Source organism: Eptesicus fuscus, chromosome 9 (assembly GCF_027574615.1).
Source record: "Eptesicus fuscus isolate TK198812 chromosome 9, DD_ASM_mEF_20220401, whole genome shotgun sequence".
Taxonomy (NCBI): domain Eukaryota; kingdom Metazoa; phylum Chordata; class Mammalia; order Chiroptera; family Vespertilionidae; genus Eptesicus; species Eptesicus fuscus.
The window spans coordinates 62,372,638-62,392,976 of NC_072481.1; the positions used below are offsets into that span (position 1 = coordinate 62,372,638).

The window sequence follows — 20,339 nt, forward strand, 5'->3', positions numbered from 1 at the left end:
ACAGCCTTCCTTTTAAAATGATGGCCCCGGGGCCAGAGGGGAAGAGACTGGTCAAGGCCACAAGCCAGATGGGCAGAGCTGGGGCTGGAGGACCACCTGGAACTGAGCCAGGGTTCACTGGGTCCTGCCTAGAACCTGTCTGCGAGGAGGGGCATGAAATTGCCAGGAGTGAACAGCCTGACGGAGCACTTTCCTCAACCACCAGGATTGCAGGGAGGGAGCACTGAGCCCACCCTCTGCCCCACCCACTTCAGCCCCAGGGCCACCTCACCAGGAAGGCTTCTGCGTGGTTCTGGGCTCTGATGAGGGCAAGGAGAGAGGGACGCGCTGCCACCAGCTCCTGCCCCAGGCCCAGGCCAGTGATGAAGGAGCAGGAGCAGCAGGACTGGGGCTCCCAGGGCTGGTGGGTGAGCAGGGGTGCCAGCCTAGGAGAGAAGCTCCAAGAGTAGTTTCCAGGTGTGCACGGTGCCAGGGTCTTCAGATCCGGGTCCCACAGGGGCGATGCTGGCCCCCAAGAAGAAGACCTCCCGCTGGTTGTCGACAGCCTGCACACCCAGCTCCTGCTGCAGCTCCACCATGCGCATGGCCTCGCTCAGGTCCTGCTTGCTGGCCACCACGACGACAGGCAGGTCAGGGTCCTTGTCCAGCAGCTTGTGCAGCTCCTGCCGGGGCCCAGGGCGGCCGCAGCCGGTCAGCCGAGTCCACCGTGAACACCAGCACGTCCACCTCGTTCACAAACTCCTTCCAGTAGAAGCGCAGGTTCTGGCTGCCACCGATCTCTAGCAGGTCCACCTCCAAGTCCCTGGTGGGCAGCCGCACGGAGTTGAGCCCCAGGTGGGGATGTGGCCTTCCAGCGGCGACTTCCCGGACAGCACGCGCAGGAACGTGCTCTTCCCGGCGCCATCCAGCCCCAGCACCAGCACCTCGCGCTGCTCCAGCTCCTCCAGCGCCGGCTCTTCGTCCTCCTCGTCTTCAGGGTCCCACTCGTCCCACTCGGGGAGGCGGGCGGGCTCCGCGCCCCACCAGCCCTCGCCGAGGTCCCAGCGCCGCTCCTGGCCGGCCGCGGCCGTGGCCGAAGTAGGTCTTCCAGAGGATGAAGAGCACTGAGCCCAGCAGGGCCGCGGCGCCGCCCAGCGCCAGCACCAAGGGACTCAGCAGCCACGGGGCCCTCGGGCCCAGTGCAGGGCGGCGGGGTGCAGGGAGCACAGTGCACAGGCCGAACCTGCTTTTGATTCTTGATGAGTCAACGGCTGTTACTGATACTGCCCAGTGTGTGTGTTGTGTGTGTATGTGTGTGTGTGTGTGGGGGGGGGGGGGGGGGCGGGGGAGGGAAGGAGAGTTTGTTTTTTTTTGGAGTCAATGGCAAGTTTGAAGTGACAGAAGAATTAGCCTCTATCAATAGCTGACATGGAAGTACAGGTGAGAATATTTTCAAAGACATTGAGAAAACACTAATTCAGTATAATCTGGAGTAGAATTTGCAAAGATGTATTATTATAACTGACTAGAGGCCTGGTGCATGAATTCATGCATGGATGGGGGCTGGCCAGCCAGGGGGAGGGGCCGTGGGAGGTTGGCTGGCCGCTGTGCGTGTCATAGTGACCAGTCGTTCTGGTCATTCCGGTTGCTCTGGTCGCTTAGCTTTTATATATATAGATGGTGGTAAAGTGTGTGAGTAGCAGATACCGTACAGAAAGATTTGAATCTATTTGGCCCTATTATGCAATGACTATTGAACCAGTGGTCCAATGGTGAAGCTCCTTCATTCTTGTGAACTTAATCACTGTCAATTCTGTGAAGGTTTGTCAGAAACAGGGGGAAGCAGGAAGAACTTTCCCAGCCACACAGCAGTGTGATGGCTTGGCAGGGGTAAAGTTTTCTTGTGATTATTTGACCTCAGGGCCAAACCTGAACTTTCTCTAAGGAGGAAACAGCCTCACCCACTATTTTTTTTTTAAATATTTTTATTGAGGTATTATATGTGTACATATCTTACTATTACCCCCCCCCCCACCCCACCTCACCCACTATTATTGAATCTAGAAGGGCTTTTGTTGTACATTTGATGTTTCTTAATGAATTCAACCTTTTTGCCTGAAGTTTCTTGAAATTCTCTCCTGCCTAAAGATGATTGAGGACAACTTCTTGATATTCATTCTCAAAATCCTGGCTTGCCTGCTTCCATACATGCCTTTTAAATGCCAGTCATACCCAAGTCTGAGACTACCTTCTGCTTCTTGTTCTGTTAACGTTTTGACCTCAGGCATGCCTATCTATATCTATATCTAATATATCTATATCTATATCTATATCTATATCTATATCTATATCTATATCTATATCTATATCTATCTATCTATATCTAATATGCTAAGTGTCTGTCTGACCAGTAGTTATGATGCGCACTGACCACCAGGAGGCAAATGCTCAATGCATAAGCTGCCGTGATGCCCACTGGCCATTTATAGGGAAATGGCACTGAGGACCTGGTGCCGACAAAGTAACCCTCAGCTTCCCCCAAGTGGGACACAGGCCCCGCCACCACCCCAGAGCAACATCCTACCAAATCACAGCCAACACTGCCAAGACTCCATGGCGCAAAATGCAGCCCATAGCCCAGCCCAGAAATGGTCACTGTGGGCACTGGGTAATGATGTCACATAGCAACGCCTGGCTTCCTCTCCCTAGCAACTAGCCTCCTTGGAGTTTCTTCAGCCCAGGAACACAACTTGCTTTATAGCCGGGTGCAAACATTTTACAGTTTAACCAAATGTTTGTGAAGCGTTTTCCCGTGCCTCATCTCATTTGATTCTCACAGAAGTCCTGGAGTAGGTAGCTAGGAGACTCGGTGGAATCCTATTTTCATTAGCCGGAAAACAGAGATTTAGAAAGCTTAGAAACTTGACCCAACTGAAAAGAAGTAAGAAATGGTGGACCTTGAAAATGACTTCAGGTTTTCTCACTGTACAGAATATTAAACACTGCTGCAGTTAAATATTTTACCCTTTGTTCTCCTTGCATGATCTACAATAATAATCTGCTTCGTGTTGAAATTCACTACTGTGGTGCTGACAATTACCTGAAAGAGAAGTTGGGGTGCTTCACTGGGCTGGAAAAAATTTAGCTAAATCAGAAAGCAGGTCTAATTAAGCAAGTTTATATATACAAAAGGCTAAGTTGACTCGCACATGCGCGATACATATAAAGCTCTCACTGGTGCCAATCCCATGCATGTGTTTCGATCTGTCATTGTTGATCATGAATTTGGTTGACATTTCTATTATAGAGAAAGGGCAAATAGCGATATTAAAATATTTCTTCTAATTAATTTCCTTTCAATGTCCACAAAGTCGTGCACCAGGCCACTACTAGCTTTAATAACCACATATGTTTCAATTCCCAGAACTCAGTATCTAGCCCAGACCTCTCTGGGTCTGCAGGACCACTCCGAGGCTTAATGATTCACTGGAAAAGGCTCAGAAAAGCTGTTCTATTCATGGCCATGATTTACTACAGCAAAAGGATCTAGATTAAACATTAGCAAAGGTGGAGAAGAAACCACTCACAAACCAGCATTTAGCATTGCAGTCCTAACCCAGTACTCAATAAACATTTGAAGAATGAATAAAGACAGTTAGTTCAGTTCTGAGAGCAGAGAGGAGACTGCCTGCTTACAGAATCAGGGAAAACTATAGATGTAAGGCCATTCGGGTTGCTATTAAAGGAAAAATAGACATTTAACAGATTAAGGAGAGAATACGCCATAATTTTCATACAATTCCTGTGTTCAAATGCCAGCTCCATCACATATTAGCTGTGTGATGCTGCACAAGTTTCTTTACCTTTCCTTGCTTCAGTTTCCTCATCTGCAAAGTAAGTGTAATCATAGCTCCTACCTAGGGAGTTGTTGGAAGATGAAATATCTATAGAAAGCTGCTGGACCTTTGGACAAAACTAAGTGGTCACTGTGACTGCAGTGACGGAGGGCCACGGTGACACGCTAACCTTGCCGAGGCAGGACAAGCAGGCTGTCCAGGTGTCTTGGATCACCCAGTGGCCTTTAGAGTATTATTTACTACTGAACCAGTATTTCAATGAGAGCCTTAATGTCCTAATCTTGTCAGGATTAGGTCCAATTCTGAATAAAATTGCCAAAGTAACCATCACAAAACAAGGCCGAGTCTTACACACGGACCACGTGATGAATACCTTTGGTGTAGATGATAGGGTGGCACATGAGGGGTTGAGAATGGAACAATATCACTTGAAAAACCGTCTGAAAGGCACTGTAGCAGTCTGGACCACATTGGAAATTTAGAAATCAGATCTGGGGCTTTAAGTTCTGTTGTTTTATCACTTACTAGCTATGTGACTTTGGATTCATCACATCTGAAGTCTGTTACCAGCTCTAAAATCAGTTAATAATCTCTCACAGAGTTATTGGATCAAAAGGAAATGTGTGTTCTATGCATTGCAAAATATTTTAGTAACTGTGTGAAACTACCATTGGAACATTTAAAAACTTTGTATTATGAAAAGGTTAGAGAAGGTAAAGGAATCAAATACATTCCTTACAAAAATTAAGAATATTTGAAGTCTTTAATAATCAAGCAATAAATCCCTTGCACAGAGTACTATGTTTTACTGTTGTTTTGTTTTTTAAATAAGTCACTGAATGGATGAAATATCAGGCATCAACTACAATGTGTTAACGCTGTCATTGGTCACCAAGTAGCTGTTTTCTCTCCCAGCCTTCTTTGTAGTTAGGTTGGGGCCGCAGGCCCACGTTTTTAGTGAAGCAATAAAGGTGGAAATCATGTCTCTTCAGGTGAGGTCCTGATATCCAACGCCACGTGCCCGCTGGTTCTTTCCCCACTTTGACGACGTTGGGGCCAGTGTTCCAGGTGTCATAACGATGGTGAAAGACTTCCCAATCCATATTGAACATTTCATGAACAAGAATTAAATTTCTATAGAGTCACACCAATTTTGTGTTTTTTATTTGTACCATGGCCTAGTCCAGTGGTCAGCAAACTCATTAGTCAACAGAGCCAAATATCAACAGTAAAACGATTGAAATTTCTTTTGAGAGCCAAATTTTTTAAACTTCAACTTCTTCTAACACCACTTCTTCAAAATAGACTTGCCCAGGCCGTGGTATTTTGTGGAAGAGCCACACTCAAGGGGCCAAAGAGCCGCATGTGGCTCGCGAGCCACAGTTTGCCTACCACGGGCCTAGTCTATCCTAAAACTCTGGAGAAAACCAAGCTACATAAGGTTGGAAATAAACTCCAAAAGTTCCTACTCTCCTGAGAAAAGTTAGGATTTTAACCTGAAATTTATGACCCGTTTATGCCAAGAAAGTGATTTGCTATTTGTTTCATTAGCATTTTATATTTCTCATCAACAAATATTATGTATTTCCTCTGTGTTAAGCAACATACTGGGTAAATTTCTGAACATAAAATATACGAATGTTGCAGATCTTTATGTATCACTGGCATTACAATAACTACTAAGACCCCAGAATTAGTTATTTGTAAATGTTAAAAAAATTTTTTTTAAATCTTAACTAGCGAAGTGGAAGTTTTTATACAAATCAAGCAATTTTACTTTTTTGTAGAGAACTTTGTTCATTTATTACCGCCAAACTGATGACATATGCCAGGGACCAAGATTGCCAAAACTTCTGAAAATAAATAATTTAATCAACAGTTCACTCCACTTTTACTACTACATCCAGCCTGAAAAAACACTGTATTTAGAAAATGACTAGAATAACCTATTTCAATATCCTTATCTACATGGCCCAAACCTTTAGAAGTACTTTGTCTACTAGATAACAATACATGTTTTTGTGGGCAGAAAATCTTACCCTGCTTTGCAGGTCAAAATTTTGTTGAAAACAAAATAAACACAAAATGCAGCAAAACAAAACAATAACATATCAATTCTGTAGTACTTCCCATAGGAAATAATGCCAAGACTAACTGGAATGGAAGCCTAGCCGGATCCTTGTTATATAAGTCCTGGAGCAGAACCATCAGTCCACGTTTTATTAACAGACAATGTCTGAAGAGCATTTATCCTTGTTCTTACAACTTAGGTTTCTAGAGCTAGTCTTCCACTCAACTCCCAGATTCTCAGTGGCAGGGAGTGTGCTTAGTTGTCTGCTGATCCCCATGTACTAGGATGTAGAAATAGGTCCTGACATATAGCAGGAACTTCATAAATGCTTATCATGAGATTGAAAAGAAAATTAAGGACAAACACCTGGAAAAATGTACTTACTAGGCTTCCATGACCCATACTTATTTAAAATCCAATCTAGAAATTACAGCATGATTTACACTGAGCAATATACTTAGATTTTTCAACGAGGCACTCACACAAGGGGCTTGCCAGCCCACAGGGCTCGGGGAGTCCACACTGCAAAACCTCTCCTGCTCCCTGCACCCGGGGAGGCCAAGACTAGATTCCAGGGCACTTCTCACCATGCACCGTGGGATACACTTCCCCACAAAAACCAAGCTTACCAAGTCCAATAAAGTAGGCAACCTGGAACTCTAAGTACAATAGTATTTCAGTAATATTTCAAGGAAAATAATTTGCTATATACTGTTCTATGAATGTAAACATTTAATACATTGCTTCTACAAGAAAATACCTATTAAGTTAAATTTTAATCTTAATTTTCTGGCATGGTTATTCTGTTAAATTTCTCATCACAAATTGAAGATACAAAAATTGAAGAGTAGGAAATAACGTTTTTCTCTTACATTTTCTTTGCCACTTTTATGCTTTGAAAATTCAAAATGGCTATGCCATGTAAAAAACTTCAGGTGCAAAATATTTCAGGTTTACAGATTGGTAAACAAGAAAACATTTCATGCTGAAGTATACTGTGGAACCACTGTCCAAACACAGCGAACCTCAGGCTGCGTGCAGCTGTATTGTTACTATATTGCAAATACTTAGAAAAGGGAAATAAAATCCTAGGTGTTTTATGTGTGGAGTCAGTTTTCCAATATGGCAGCCACGTCTACATCCTAGGAAGTTTAGTGTGACTGAGAATCATTTTGGAGTTGGAATGTGGAGGACAGCAAAATTAACACTATTAAGTAAAACACAACTTCTAGCAGATCTATGCTTTTATCCAAGTATAAGGAACCTGGCTTTCATGATACCATTTCTTGCATACCTTAGTTTTTAAGGTAAGTCTTAAGGAATTTTTCCCCCCCAATATGAGAATTCAACCAATTTTGAAATGGAAACAAAATAAAAAACAGGTGCTGCTTTGTAGCAATCCATTGTCATGGAATGCAATACTCCCTGAAGTAAGAGATTTACTATAAAAATTAGAATGTTTATTTCTGACAAAGAATATCATGGAAACCCCTGGGGTGGGTAAGAATTCTTGACAAATACTTCATTGACTAAAAATTTGATTGCTTTTCTTTGATGTTATTATTGCTCAATAGCAAAAGAACTATATCCCAACTATTTTTTCCTTTGGAATATGGTACTGTCTCTGAAATGTATCATTTTCTAGTGTTTTAAATGGTAAAGAAATGACCATGCATCGAGCTAAAGGGAGTGAGTGACTAATTTACTTTTGTTCAAGAACTAGATTTTTTTAAGAATAGTTTATTGACTTTTAGAGAGAAGGAAGAGTAAGAAACATTGATGACAAAGAACCACCTATCATCTGTCTCTTGCACACCTCCTACTGGGCATCGAGCCCACAACTTGTGTATGTGCCCTGACCAGGGATAGAACTGGCAACCTTTTGGTGCACGGGAAGACGCCCAACCAACTGAGCCACACCGGCCAGGGCAAGAGCTAGATTTTTTTGAGACTATAAGTATGTGGTTACTTTCTCATGAGTAGTTACATAAATCTTATAAGATACGCAATGTTATTCTATTAACCCAGAAAAAAACGGCTGCTGTGACACAATTCCAAAGAGTTGTGTGTATATAATATATAGTGAATGAATGACATAAATACTTTGTTTTATACATGACAAATTTAAATGGAACAGCATACAGGGTGAGTATATGTTAGTGTCTGAACTGCTAGAAATGGGCCTAAACTACAATATCTAGCAAGGATGGGATCTGTGCAGGCTTCTATGTACAGACAAATAAGGTTAGGCACTTAAACTTTTGATGAGAACCCTGGAAAGAGCCTAGGTCTGCATGTATTATTATTACTACTATCAATAATAATATATATGAAGAAACATGCAATCAGTTCTGAAAATGACATGACACTAGTCTGTCCAGAAAACATCTGGATTATAAAATCTGATGTTTGTACATTGTCAGAATTCCTTAACATTAGTGGCATCATTGAAAAGTTATTGACGACTATACAAAGCCTTAGCTGGTACAGCTGGTGTAGTACTGGTACCCATCTAGTAAAGAAAATATCAGCATCCAAGCATCTTAAATATCTTAACATCTCCTATTATCCAAATATCTGGAGCCAATAGTCTTAAATTGCTGTATTCAAAGGTACTTTTGTTGTCTTGCCTCTATTACTCTATAATCAATACTTCTTTGAAAAATGATATCCTACATATATTTAAAAAAATCAAATGCTGCAGAAGTCTCAAAAATGTATGTTAGTAATGTTAATTATCTAAAGAACGAGCTTCATGGAATACCTTTTAAGTATTTATTGCTCTAATGAGTTCAAAAAATTCTTAAGCGAAATGTGGCAATGGCTCTAATACACTTGTAAACAAAATCCCACTAATAAAAATTTTATTGGCATGAAATACTATAATTATGAATGTGTAAAACTTTTTGATCTTAAAGCCTCTTAACATAATCATGTATATCTATGTACAAAACATAAATTTCACTTTATTTAAAACATGAAAGAGCAAATTTCAAATCACACTAAACATAATAAATATAGAACTTGCTTTGTTAAAAATCTACAGTATACATTCAAGTAAAGGCTAAACTCTCAATGCCAACTATATATGGGACAAAACTAAAACATTTACAACAGTCTGTTTACTAAAAGTGCTATTTTTAATACCTATAAGAGGAAACTCACTCTAGTGCTTTTGTTTCCATCCAAACAGCTATACATTCCTTTATTCACAGAACCAGATGCTTCTGTTACTAAAAATACATATCCAAACCTATATACCCTTTTAAATAGATTTAACATTTTAGTTCTTTGGGGGAAGAACAGGAAGTCCAAACAAACAACTCAGACCATCTTAAATTATTAGAGATGACCAACTTTATGACACACCCTGTTTCAATTTAGATGTGCAGTTGGATGAACGTATTAATGACAAAAGTTCCGGTCCACACGGCTAAGGTAAGCCATCTTTCTCTACGTGAGAATTTGTGGAGGTCCAGGAGCACCCACTACAGCACCCTTCCTGTGACCCAGGTCTCGAAGCCACGCTCCACTTCTGATTTGCACATTCTCCTCCAACCTGATTCGGTCTAGTCTCTTCTGGAGTCATATTTAGCACATTGATTGAACTGTAGGGGGAAAGAAACGTAGGTCTTAATAATCATCTGCTCCTATATTTTAGATATGCCTCAATGTCTAAAGGCTGACTGATTCCTTGTCCCATGCTGAGTAAATTTTGAGGACACGCTGATCAAGAACAAAGAAGTCTTTAAAATGGCCTAATTCACTTTTATCCTGTCCACCTATTTATTTTATTTATCTCTTTAGTCTAACTCTAAAGCACACTGCCCAACTTAGCACGCACCAAGCCCAAGGTAGACAGAGAGCATGTGGGTTTTGAAAGTCAGTGTCTCCCATAGCCCCATCTTTCTGCCACCATTTTCTAATCTCTTTGTGGCTTCCTTCAGTACTTGTGCATTTGTTCAGGCCCGGTTTCATCTACCCATCCATTCACCCACACAGATCCTTAACGAGAGCCTACACACGTGTTAAGAGTCCAGTCCATAACCCAGCTGGACCACTTTGGCAAGTTAAACCTCCCTGTTCTTCAGCTTCCTCAGTCGTAAAAGACATAATAACACAGCCTATCTCATAGGACTGGGTGAGAACTAAATGAGTTAGCATGCACTAAGCACTAACAGTGCTCAATTAACTGTCAGGTGGTAACAACCTTAGTGTCTGAACACAGACACCGCTTCTACCGTCAGCAATACAATCTGCAAGATATACTCCGCAACCAGCCTCAAAACAATGACATCTAGTTAAATGGTCACTTTCAAACCTACGGGGTTGAACCAATGAACCTTATGTAACTTTTTTCATAAAAATTTTTTCCTAAATGTTCATATTTTCTGACTTTGGTTTACCAACTCAATCTTAGAATGTGACAAACTTAAAAAAAATTAACTTGCTTTAATAAAAAGGGAAACAAAAAACATAATTAAAATTGCTTTTTAAAAAAGTAGCTTGAGGCCCTAATTGGTGTGGCTCAGTGGATAGAGCGTCGGCCCTCGGACTAAAGAAGGGTCCAGGGTTCGATTACAGTCAAGGGCATGTACTTGGGTTGTGGCCTCGATCCCCAATGGGGCGTGCAGGAGGCAGCTGATAGATGTTTCTCTCTCATCAATGTTTCTAACTCTCTATCCCTCTCCCTTCCTCTCTGTAAAAATCAATAAAATATATTTTTAAAAAAGTAACTTGCGTATAATTCAGCCCTCAGAATTCCTGCCATCTCAGATAAGGTCAATGATCAACTGAAATCTCCAACTTAGTACAGAGCTACTTTGCATGGAACCCAGGCACAGCCTTTATGTACAATTCCATCCTGTAGTGAAGGAGCAATGAGGATGCTACAAATACTCCTAATCACTTTGCTGTAACCTTATTACGAAACCCAGATACAAGGTGCTTCAGGAGCAAAAACACAAATTTACCACATAATATAAAATTTCAAGAACTACATCAAGCTGCAACTGACAGCCATTTACACAACTCTCTCCCATGTTTTATCCTCCGAGGCCAGTAACTATGAATAGCTTAATGAAATTTAAGGTCAAAATTCTGTTTCTATGCGATTGATGTTGTATAGTGCAAAACCTTGGAGTACAAGAAACAGAATAGCCTTTTTATAATCTATTTTTGTTTACAGTTATTTTTATTTTAATAGCCTGTTACTAAAGGTTTACAATGGACCAAGTACTGTTTTAAGTTAAGTGCTTTAACAAATATTGACACCTAACTTCACAACACCCTATGATGTAGGTACTAAATACTGGACTTTTATTAAACACAAAACAATGTCGTCAAGAAATATTTATGTCAAATATTTCATAACAAAAAAATTATGTAAAAAGGTAAAAATTTAAAATATGTAAAAATAATTGTGGCAACTATTCTATGTTCTCTTATAGATACAAAAAGTATTATTTGTAAGTGGTAACTAGAATTTATTTATATATATATATATATATATATATATATATATATATATATATATAGTTCTGATTGGTCAAATCTCAATGTTTCAATAACATTCTGTGTAAGAAAATACTCTTGCTTACATTATTTTTATTATAAATTAAATAAACATTCACTTCCCATATCCAACCCATCAGTCAATCTTTTTGGCTCTAACTGCAAAATATATCCTAAATCCAAACATTTCTACCTTCATGTTCTGACCTTCATCCACATTACCATCATCTCTCACCTCTGTTCCACTAATGCCTCCTAACTGAGTCTCCCAGCTTATATCACTGTCTCTGAGAATGTTTCCTACATAATATGGAGTAATATTTTTGAAACTTAATTTTTTTCACTCTCCTGCTTAAAAGACTTGAATGCTTTTGCATTGCCCTTAGAATATCTGACCTACAAATACAGACTAAACGATATTTTTATTGATTTCAGAGAGGAAAGGAGAGAGGGAAAGAGAGAAACATCAATGATGAGAGAAAATCATTAATCAGCTGCCTCCTGCGTGCTCCCAACTGGGGATCGAGCCCACAACCCAGGCATATGCCCTGACCGAAAGGGCGCAGGCCGGGCTGAGGAACCCCCCCACCCCCCACTGAGTGCACAAATGCACCAGGCCTCTAGTATTTATATATATTTGAGCTTATACATAGTAATGTTTACTCCCAATCTACTCACCCAGGGCCTTAAAGGATATGACCCCTCCCTCCACCTCCTGGTCTTATTTGCTAACTCCGCTCACATCCACAAACACACTAGTGTCCTCACCTCAGGGTCCCTATACTTGCTGGGAAGGCCCTCAGCTCTTCTTTGCCCCAGTATTTACTTAGAGTCCTAATCCTTTCAAAAGTCAACTTTAAGTTATAGTGTCTTGTCCTTTTAAAAGCTTCATTTTTGGTTTTAAAATTCATCTATTTAACAATTCTTCTTTCAAGGGCTACTGCCTTCAGCACTTCGCTCCACACAAGCCTCTCTACCACAGGCCAGTGTGTGCAGACTTCCTGAGGCGCCTGCCAAACTGGAGGGCCCTGGGCCCTGTCTCCTCCTCTCAGAGGACAGCGATCGCCGGCACTTTCCCACGCAGCCCCTAGCTCCTTTCTGCTCCTCTGCAGCACTAGCAATGGTCTAGCTGCTTAGTTCAAAGCTAATCTTGGAATAGGTTGTGAGCTAAAGAATTGGTATTAGAACTCAGAAAATGAATTTAACAACCTTAGAGGACTAACCCAAAATGCAGCAGTTAATAGCAGTATGTGGGTTTCCTGGGACAGGGGACAGCTGTTCGACCCCATCATCCTGGGTACTGACCCTCTTTACCAGTCAGGATGAGCAGTGCTCTGCCCTTCAACACCAATGAAATGGGCATACGAAAAGAAACTCTAAATACGTGCTCTACAAAAAATTTCAAAACAATATTCTTCTAGTTAATAAAATTAAGTACTTAAAATATTAATTCATTCCTGTAAACAAGACTATATTTTAAATTGTATTTTAGATATGAAATAAAAAGAATCACATTCTATCATTTAGCTCCCAGAAGACAGGGACTGTATATGCCTTGTTCACAACTGTACTCCTGATGCCTAATAGTTGTCTATAGATAATGGATACCCAATAAATATTTGCATAATGAATGAATGCATCTACTGAATTCCTCTCCAAACCCTCTACTATTGCTAATACTACAAACATGCCAACTTTTCCTTAGCAATGCAACTCTAGCGATGTTATGTATATGTGAGAAGATGACCTATAGACCAATACCTATGTTCAGATACACAGGAACGTGTCTGGCAAAAGTCTGAAGTTGAAGGAGAAGCAGGAAGAGATTTTGTGAGTTTAGAGGTACAAACTGTAGACCCGTTAGACACCCTGTAGGGCTTCTGTCGTGGCCTTGAGTGCACTGTAAGATTGTCCCGGTCAGAACCTGTGGGGCAAAAAAAGGCAATATAGTGAAGGTGGTTAACTATGATGAATTATTTGTAGTTCTGAGTAAGGTGTGAGACAGAATGAGAGTCTAGCTCATCCCGTAATCTTTGTCACAAACAGTTAAAAGGATTGTTTTAAAATACTTCTGTTTGTAGTAAATTTTCAAAAACTTGACATTATTACACAACAAAAGTTGTCTTTGGAATACTCAGCCCTCCTGTCATTCCCATTTGACTCAGTAAATAAAATATTGAAGTTGACTTTTTAGTTTTAGTTAGAAAGCTCTTACTGGTGCTCTCCAAAGTTTTATATTAATAATTTACAGTATTTTTACATGCATTTTCAGATTAAAGAGCTTATGAAATACTCACTTCCTGAGAAGGCACTGAAAAGTCTCACATTTTCTGAATTCTGGTGGTCAAAGGTAGTCATATTTAAAAACTGTTGCTTTAACCAGCTGGCTCTTTCTTCTTCAAATGCCTTTCTCTGTCACAATAAGCAAACCAAAGAAATATGATCAATGTTCCAATGCTCATGTAGTTGCCATTTTACATGATTTCTGTAGCTATCTGTGTTTGCCTTCTGGCTACCATATATGTAATTAAGTCAAATGAATTAAGAACACTAAGAAAAATTTCATTTAAAAAATAAAAAGTCGCTCCTTTCATCTAATAAACCAACTAATCACTATTTTTTCACATTAATTTTGAATAAGTTCAAGTGGACAATGCAAAAACAGCATATTAGCATAACTTTTAAACATGCAGAATATGAGCATAACTTTTGAATATACAGAACATTATAAATATAAAATCACAACAGAAAAATACCCATTGTAAATTAATCACTTGAGAAAAGGAGGTAAGGCTTCATCAAACATTGCTGTCATCCTCCAACCTTCTACCAGCACGAGCAGCACCACTAAACCACAAGGGGGCGCATGTCAAACCTCCCCCTTCTGCACAGCTCCCGAATCCTAAACTACATTCTCCCCGCCACTCAGGTTTCTGGTCCTTCCTTCCTTCCTTCCTTCCTATCCTTCACTGGCCCTGCCATCCTCTAGTGACCACAGGCAAAGGGATTCCCAAGCAGAGAACTGGGAGTGGCATACAAAGTAGCAAGAGCATCTCAAAGTAGAGGAGGGGGTGGGGTGAGGTAGAGATGGGCTCAGAAACAGAGGTGATCCTATAAAACAGAGAAAATGCTAGTGCCAATTGTTCGTTTCCTGAGAAGGAGAGCTATTGATGAAATTGACTTTCACAATTTGCAAATTGCTATTTAAAATGACCAACATATGTAGTTTTTCACTTATAAATAGTAATACAGAATAATGAATCACTAAACATTTGAAGAAAACTAATAGCATAAGAAAAAAAAAAAAGACAAAGAGAAATGATCATGGGTAACAGATAGTTCAGGACAGAAAAAAATATTTTTTAAAAACCATAATACAGATTTTAAATATATTACCAAAACTGTATTAACTTAGTATAATATTACAAAAGTTGTAGGAAATATCAATAATCTGTAAATAACAGGATTACTTCTATTATATTTAAAATCTTTTTTTCTTGAAATATTAATGTTTGTTACACTTTTTAGCTTTGTGTATGGGTTGATTTTATTTTTAAGCCATGTCCTGACATTATTTCTATAATGGTTGAAAGGGAAATCTATAGGTGATACACTGCTGAGTAAAAAACAAACAAAAACAAGCTGAGGACATGCATACACCATAGTCCAAACTGCTAACTGGGAGGCCCACATCCCCGGGTGAGGGCCCAGAAGGAGACAGAATTTCACTTTTTACCACACTTCCTTTTATAAAAACAAAACAACAACATGCTCTTGTTTGCACAAATCTCTTCTTCTGACACTACCTATTGACAGGTGACAGATGACATATGCCCAAAAGAGCTCTCTTGTGAAGCTAAACACTTAATAGTAGAAAGCTAATCCAAAAGGGATAATGAATGCTTAGTTGCTGTTTTTTTTAAAAAATTTTCAATCCCCAAATCTGGTAAAGGCAAAAAGACATCCTTCTATAGTTCAAATGCTTAGCATCTCTTTCATTTCAAGTTATTGATGAAATACTTGTAGAACACAGAACTTAGATGCATTCTACTGAGGCCTCCCTACAATTCTCAAAAGCTCTACAAGGAAAGTCAATTGTTTAAAATACCTCCAATCCTAGGCGAATGGCAGCTTCCGTAAAGCTTCGTCTTTCTTTCTCGAAATTCTTTTTTTGCTCTTTAAATAGGGACCACTCTTCTTTGAGGCGCTCCTTTTCTTCCAACAAATAACAGTCTCGTAGCAGTGAAGTGGTATCGTCATCACATGTAGTAGCAAGCTGCTGCTATTAGATTTTAAAACAGTAAGTTCCTGAGGGCCCCTGCAACCCTCCACCAAGTTGAAACAAAACAAGGGAGGGCAGGTCAAACTTGAGGGGCTGGACAGAAATGAGGAAGAATGAGAACGTCGACTGAGGTGTGCCATTCCCCAAATGATTCTACTCTAACTGGCCAAGACCAACTAAGCAATGGTATGAAATCTACCTGTTAGGAAGCAGAGACCTTAGATCAGACAAGTGTCAAATACTACAGAGCTTATGAAATAAAGGAATAAAAATCTAGTAAGATTCAGTAACATTCTGGTCCTTCTCAAGGAAGAATCGTTTTAAAAAGTAACTCACATTTACCTGTAAAAGTTGTTGTTGAGTTTTAATCATTTCTTTACACTGCTGAATTTCTAACTCAAGTTTTTCGGTTTCTTCCTCATGGTCTTGTCGTGAAATTACATCTTCATCATTAAAACCTTCTAGGTGTACCTTTGAAACTAACATAAAAATAGTAATTTGACATAAGTTTAACAGTCACCACTTAGCTTATGGTGTCTTTTGAACATACACTTAAAAATCAAGGCTCTCAAAACTTTTCTCTTTGGGGAATCCCATAGATTTTATGAAGGATTACTATTTTCCTGTGCTCTTTAAAGATTCATAAGCTATATTAAATTTATATTATTTAAACACCTGAAAAATTTAAAAAGCAAAGCAACTATAAGGAGTTCATGACAATTATAAATTGGCACCCTTTTTGGACTAAATGATAGCCACACAAATAGACCTTCATTGCCAACATTTACTTTGTAATCCATATTTATTCAAGATTATATCCTAATTCAAAATGGACAACCTATATTCACAGAAGAGAAAAATAACTGACCTGCATAAACTACGTTCTTTTGACACTTCTTCAAAGATCATTGCAGTGCTACAAATCTCACTCTCTGGTTTAGACTTCGACAAACAGGAAGCCCAAACATACTTGCTATTTACCAACAGGCAATGAAGACTCACCCAAGTCAATAAAATCTCATGTCAACTTATTTTGGTACTTACATAAGTTTGCTGATTGCTATTTATTTATTTTTTATTTTTAAATGTATCTTTATTGTTGAAAGTATTACAGATGGCCTCCTTTTACCCCCATTGATCCCCTCCACATGGCCTGCTGATTGTTTTTTATTACTTGAAGACAACTGGCACTGAGTTTGTTATTTTTGACAATTTAGAATAATTAAAAAAAAACAAACCACTTATTGAGCAGAAACTTAATTTCTTGATTTAAAAGCATGTAAACTTTAATAAATATAAAATATTAAGGATATATTCATCAATGTAAATCTATCTATATTATCTGTACTGACAGGAAAATATGTTTAAAATATTCAATTTTTGTTTTTTTGTGTATGTGTATTTTTAAATAAATATTTTGCAAATGCAGAGAGAAAAGTCTAAAAAGATTTGCACGGAACTGTTAAGTGTTACATATAGGGAACAGAGACCTAGATATTCTACTTTACAGACTTCCTGACACAAATGCGTTGAACATCTATTATTTTGAAAATAATTTAAAAGTGGATTATTAGGATCTTAGATGCATGTATCTAGAATAACCAAAAGTTCATATTTATACTGTATGATGGTTACTACTTCTTTATTTATACTGTATGATGGTTACTACTTTATTTATACTGTATGATAGTTACTGCTTCTTGATTTCCAGGATTAGTAGAGACTGATCACTGTATCCAAGTGCACTCAGAGTACATGAATCATGACGTCCTCTTTTCAGAGAAAGAGGCACTCTGGGGGCCAAGTACATTTTTTCAGTGAGATTCAACCTCATGACTAGAAGTAGGCAGTCTTGCTTTTTAAACCACCAAACTGGCTTTTACATGACTGAAAATTAAGTGTACTGAGTGTCACTACTCACTTTGCATGCATTTAGGCAGTAGTTACCTTGGTTATCAAGTTTTTCTACATGACTTTTCAAAATTCTCCACTGTTTCCTGATGCTGTTTGTAAGCTGCTCTCTCACAGTTTCACAGGAAAGGTCCCATATACTCTCTCTGCTCAGTTCCCCAGGATCTTCTTCAACATCAGAGATACCCTACAAGAGATAAAGACCAGTATCTTAAAATGGCTTTAGGCACATAGGCAGTAGTAATCAGACTGTCAACTACTTATCAAAATCATTTCTGTGCTGTATCTTAAGCATATATGACCCAGTTCTTAACATAAGTATTTTGAGAAAAAGCGATTAATATTGAAGGTAGAAATTCCCCAATTCAGGTCTCTTCAAACCTGAATTTGAACCCAAATAGTTAGCGACCAGCATCATGGAGCTGTGTGAGGAAGTTACTACCTGTCTAACGTGTTAGATGCTTTCACATGTTAATTAATCTCCCAAACTCAGGCTTAGAGAAAGAGTAACTTGCCCAATGTCACACAGCCAAGAAGTAGAAGTGAGGTAAAGTTAGATCAACAGTGGTCTCCAATCTTATGCTGCTTAAACAAACCTGTGAAATAATCTCCGAAGTAAAAGCAACTGTTAGTTCTATTTTTCTCATATAATTCTTAAAAATAAAATTGAAGGTTATTTTTCTTTGTGAATTCTACCAAGACATTAAATCATAGGAAAGTGTAACAAAGTTAATTATTGTATTTGATCAAGTAGAATCAAAGCAGAATAAAGAACATACAGAAAGGATATTAAAATGAGTATGTCATAATAATCTGAATCTACATAAAACAGTCCTGAGTCAGAAGAACTGCATCAACAGTCTGAGGTCAGTGATGGGCTGCAGAGGTCAAGGTCTCCCTGGGGAGCCAGTGGGAAAATGCCCAGGGTGTAGCTCACTGTGACTCTGGTTATTGCCAATCAATCTTCCAAAGCTATTTGCCAGTAACTTTTCCAAGGAGCTATCCCTTCTCTTCTATATATTTTAAAAATACTGCAAATCCATTATTTGAAAATAACAAACTGCTACACATTTCCAAGTTGAAATTCTAAAATCACAAAATGAAAATAAAAAATTTATTTAATGTGAATTTTGAGTATAAATTTTGGCTACAATTAAGTAAGCAAAATAAAAAATAAATGACACTTGGATGCTACCTAGATATTCCAACATTACATCTTATCCCTCTTGCTATAATGCTCCAATTGAATTACTTCAATTTCAACAGAAAAAAGATGTAGAAAAACAGAAAATATACTTTTAAAAACAGAAAACATACTTAAAAGATTATTTCTCCAACCCTAAATATTTAAATTATGAATTACACAGATACTACCGCTGGCTAAGTAATTGGGGAGAAGGGGAATTTAATTATGAGAAAGATCTTTATTTACCACTACTTCTGCTGAATAAAAGCTGGTAATGAGAGGTTAGTAAAGGTTGGGCCAAAAGCTAAGCAACCACAGGAGTAATGGGAACTCTGCTAATCCTGGAGAGGTATAAGTGAATGTTAAGAACTGACCTGAAGAGAGAGACTTTGAGAGAAAAAGGTTAACTAAATATAAGGTGTCAAGGAGGCCCCTAATTGTAGAGTTTAAAAGAACATTCAGATAATGTTGTTTTTAAAAGAAGAAGATAAAAAAGAAAGGTAAGAGGTGGGATGGGCACAGGCCGAATCTCTAATACAAGTAAACACCAGTCTCCCCAATATCCGAAAGCAGAGTGTGCCTATGAAACCTTCCATAAACTGAAATGTCGTAAAGTGAAGAAGCAATGACTATTAATTTAAAAGCGAAAATTCTCTTTGGATTTCTTTTGGTTAGTGAAAACACGTACTAATTAGCTTTTTCGTAAAAGGGAAGCAGTGTAATGCAAACTTTAAAAACAGGGGGAATACAAAAATAAGTCCTGGTAACTTGCTGGTAATTAACATTTTCCACCAACACTATTAGTTTCAGATTTTAGTCATGCATCTTGAATCCATAATTTAAACTTCTATGTAAAGCAATAAAGTTAAAAGAACTTCCACCATTATATGACTTGCTTTTTCAGACCTTTGTACATATTATTCTCCCTTCATCAAATGCTTTCCCATGCTTTCTACCTCAAAAACTCCTACTAATTTTTTAAGAGCCTACTCAAATGTCACTTGCTCTATGATGCCTTCCTTAGTTGCCTTATCTGTTCTGTTTTACACACTGCACTAACCTATCATAGCTCTACAATAACTATAGAATTATAACTTCTCTATATGTGTGTCTCTCTCAAAAAGTGCGTCTTGCAGATGCAATGGACTGAATGTTGTGCTCCCTCAAAATTCATATGTTGAAATTCTAACCCCCAATGGGAAGGTATTAGGAGGTGGGGTCTTTGGGAGGTGATCAGGTCATGAGTAGCGCCCTCATGAAAGGGATGAGTGCCTCTATAAAAGGGACCCATGAGTTCTCCGACTCTCTTTCCACCATGTACAAGTCAGCAATCTGCAGCAAAGAAAAGCGCCCTCACCAGGCACCGAATCTGCTGGCACCGATTTGGATTTCCAGGCTCCAGAACTGTGAGAAATAAATTTCTGTTGTTTATAAACCAGTCTACAATACTTTGTTATAGCAGCCCAAACAAAGACTGAGGGAAAGTCAAAATCTTTTTAGAGACTTCTGCTCTGTTGGCGTGGCTCAGCGGTTGAGCAT

At 38.9% G+C, this 20,339-nt stretch overlaps 1 protein-coding gene and 1 pseudogene across 2 annotated transcripts in view; both read right to left on the reverse strand.

Annotated features, from left to right (window-relative positions):
* Window positions 1-250: 250 nt before the first annotated feature.
* Window positions 251-2,267, reverse strand: LOC129150314 (ADP-ribosylation factor-like protein 10; annotated as a pseudogene).
* A 6,974-nt stretch (window positions 2,268-9,241) lies between these two features.
* Window positions 9,242-20,339, reverse strand: part of SSX2IP (SSX family member 2 interacting protein) — a 40,356-nt gene continuing 29,258 nt past the window's right edge. The window contains exons 9-14 of one of the 2 annotated variants that reach the window (XM_054721211.1): window positions 17,651-17,801; window positions 16,046-16,182; window positions 15,530-15,700; window positions 13,719-13,833; window positions 13,183-13,345; window positions 9,242-9,515 (exon numbers count right to left, since the gene is read on the reverse strand). In XM_054721211.1, coding sequence (XP_054577186.1) covers window positions 9,341-9,515; window positions 13,183-13,345; window positions 13,719-13,833; window positions 15,530-15,700; window positions 16,046-16,182; window positions 17,651-17,801 — 912 coding nt within the window. In that variant the 3' untranslated portion in view covers window positions 9,242-9,340. Of the gene's footprint in view, window positions 9,516-13,182; window positions 13,346-13,718; window positions 13,834-15,529; window positions 15,704-16,045; window positions 16,183-17,650; window positions 17,802-20,339 lie in introns of both variants that reach the window. The other variant, XM_054721210.1, reaches the window with a different exon arrangement.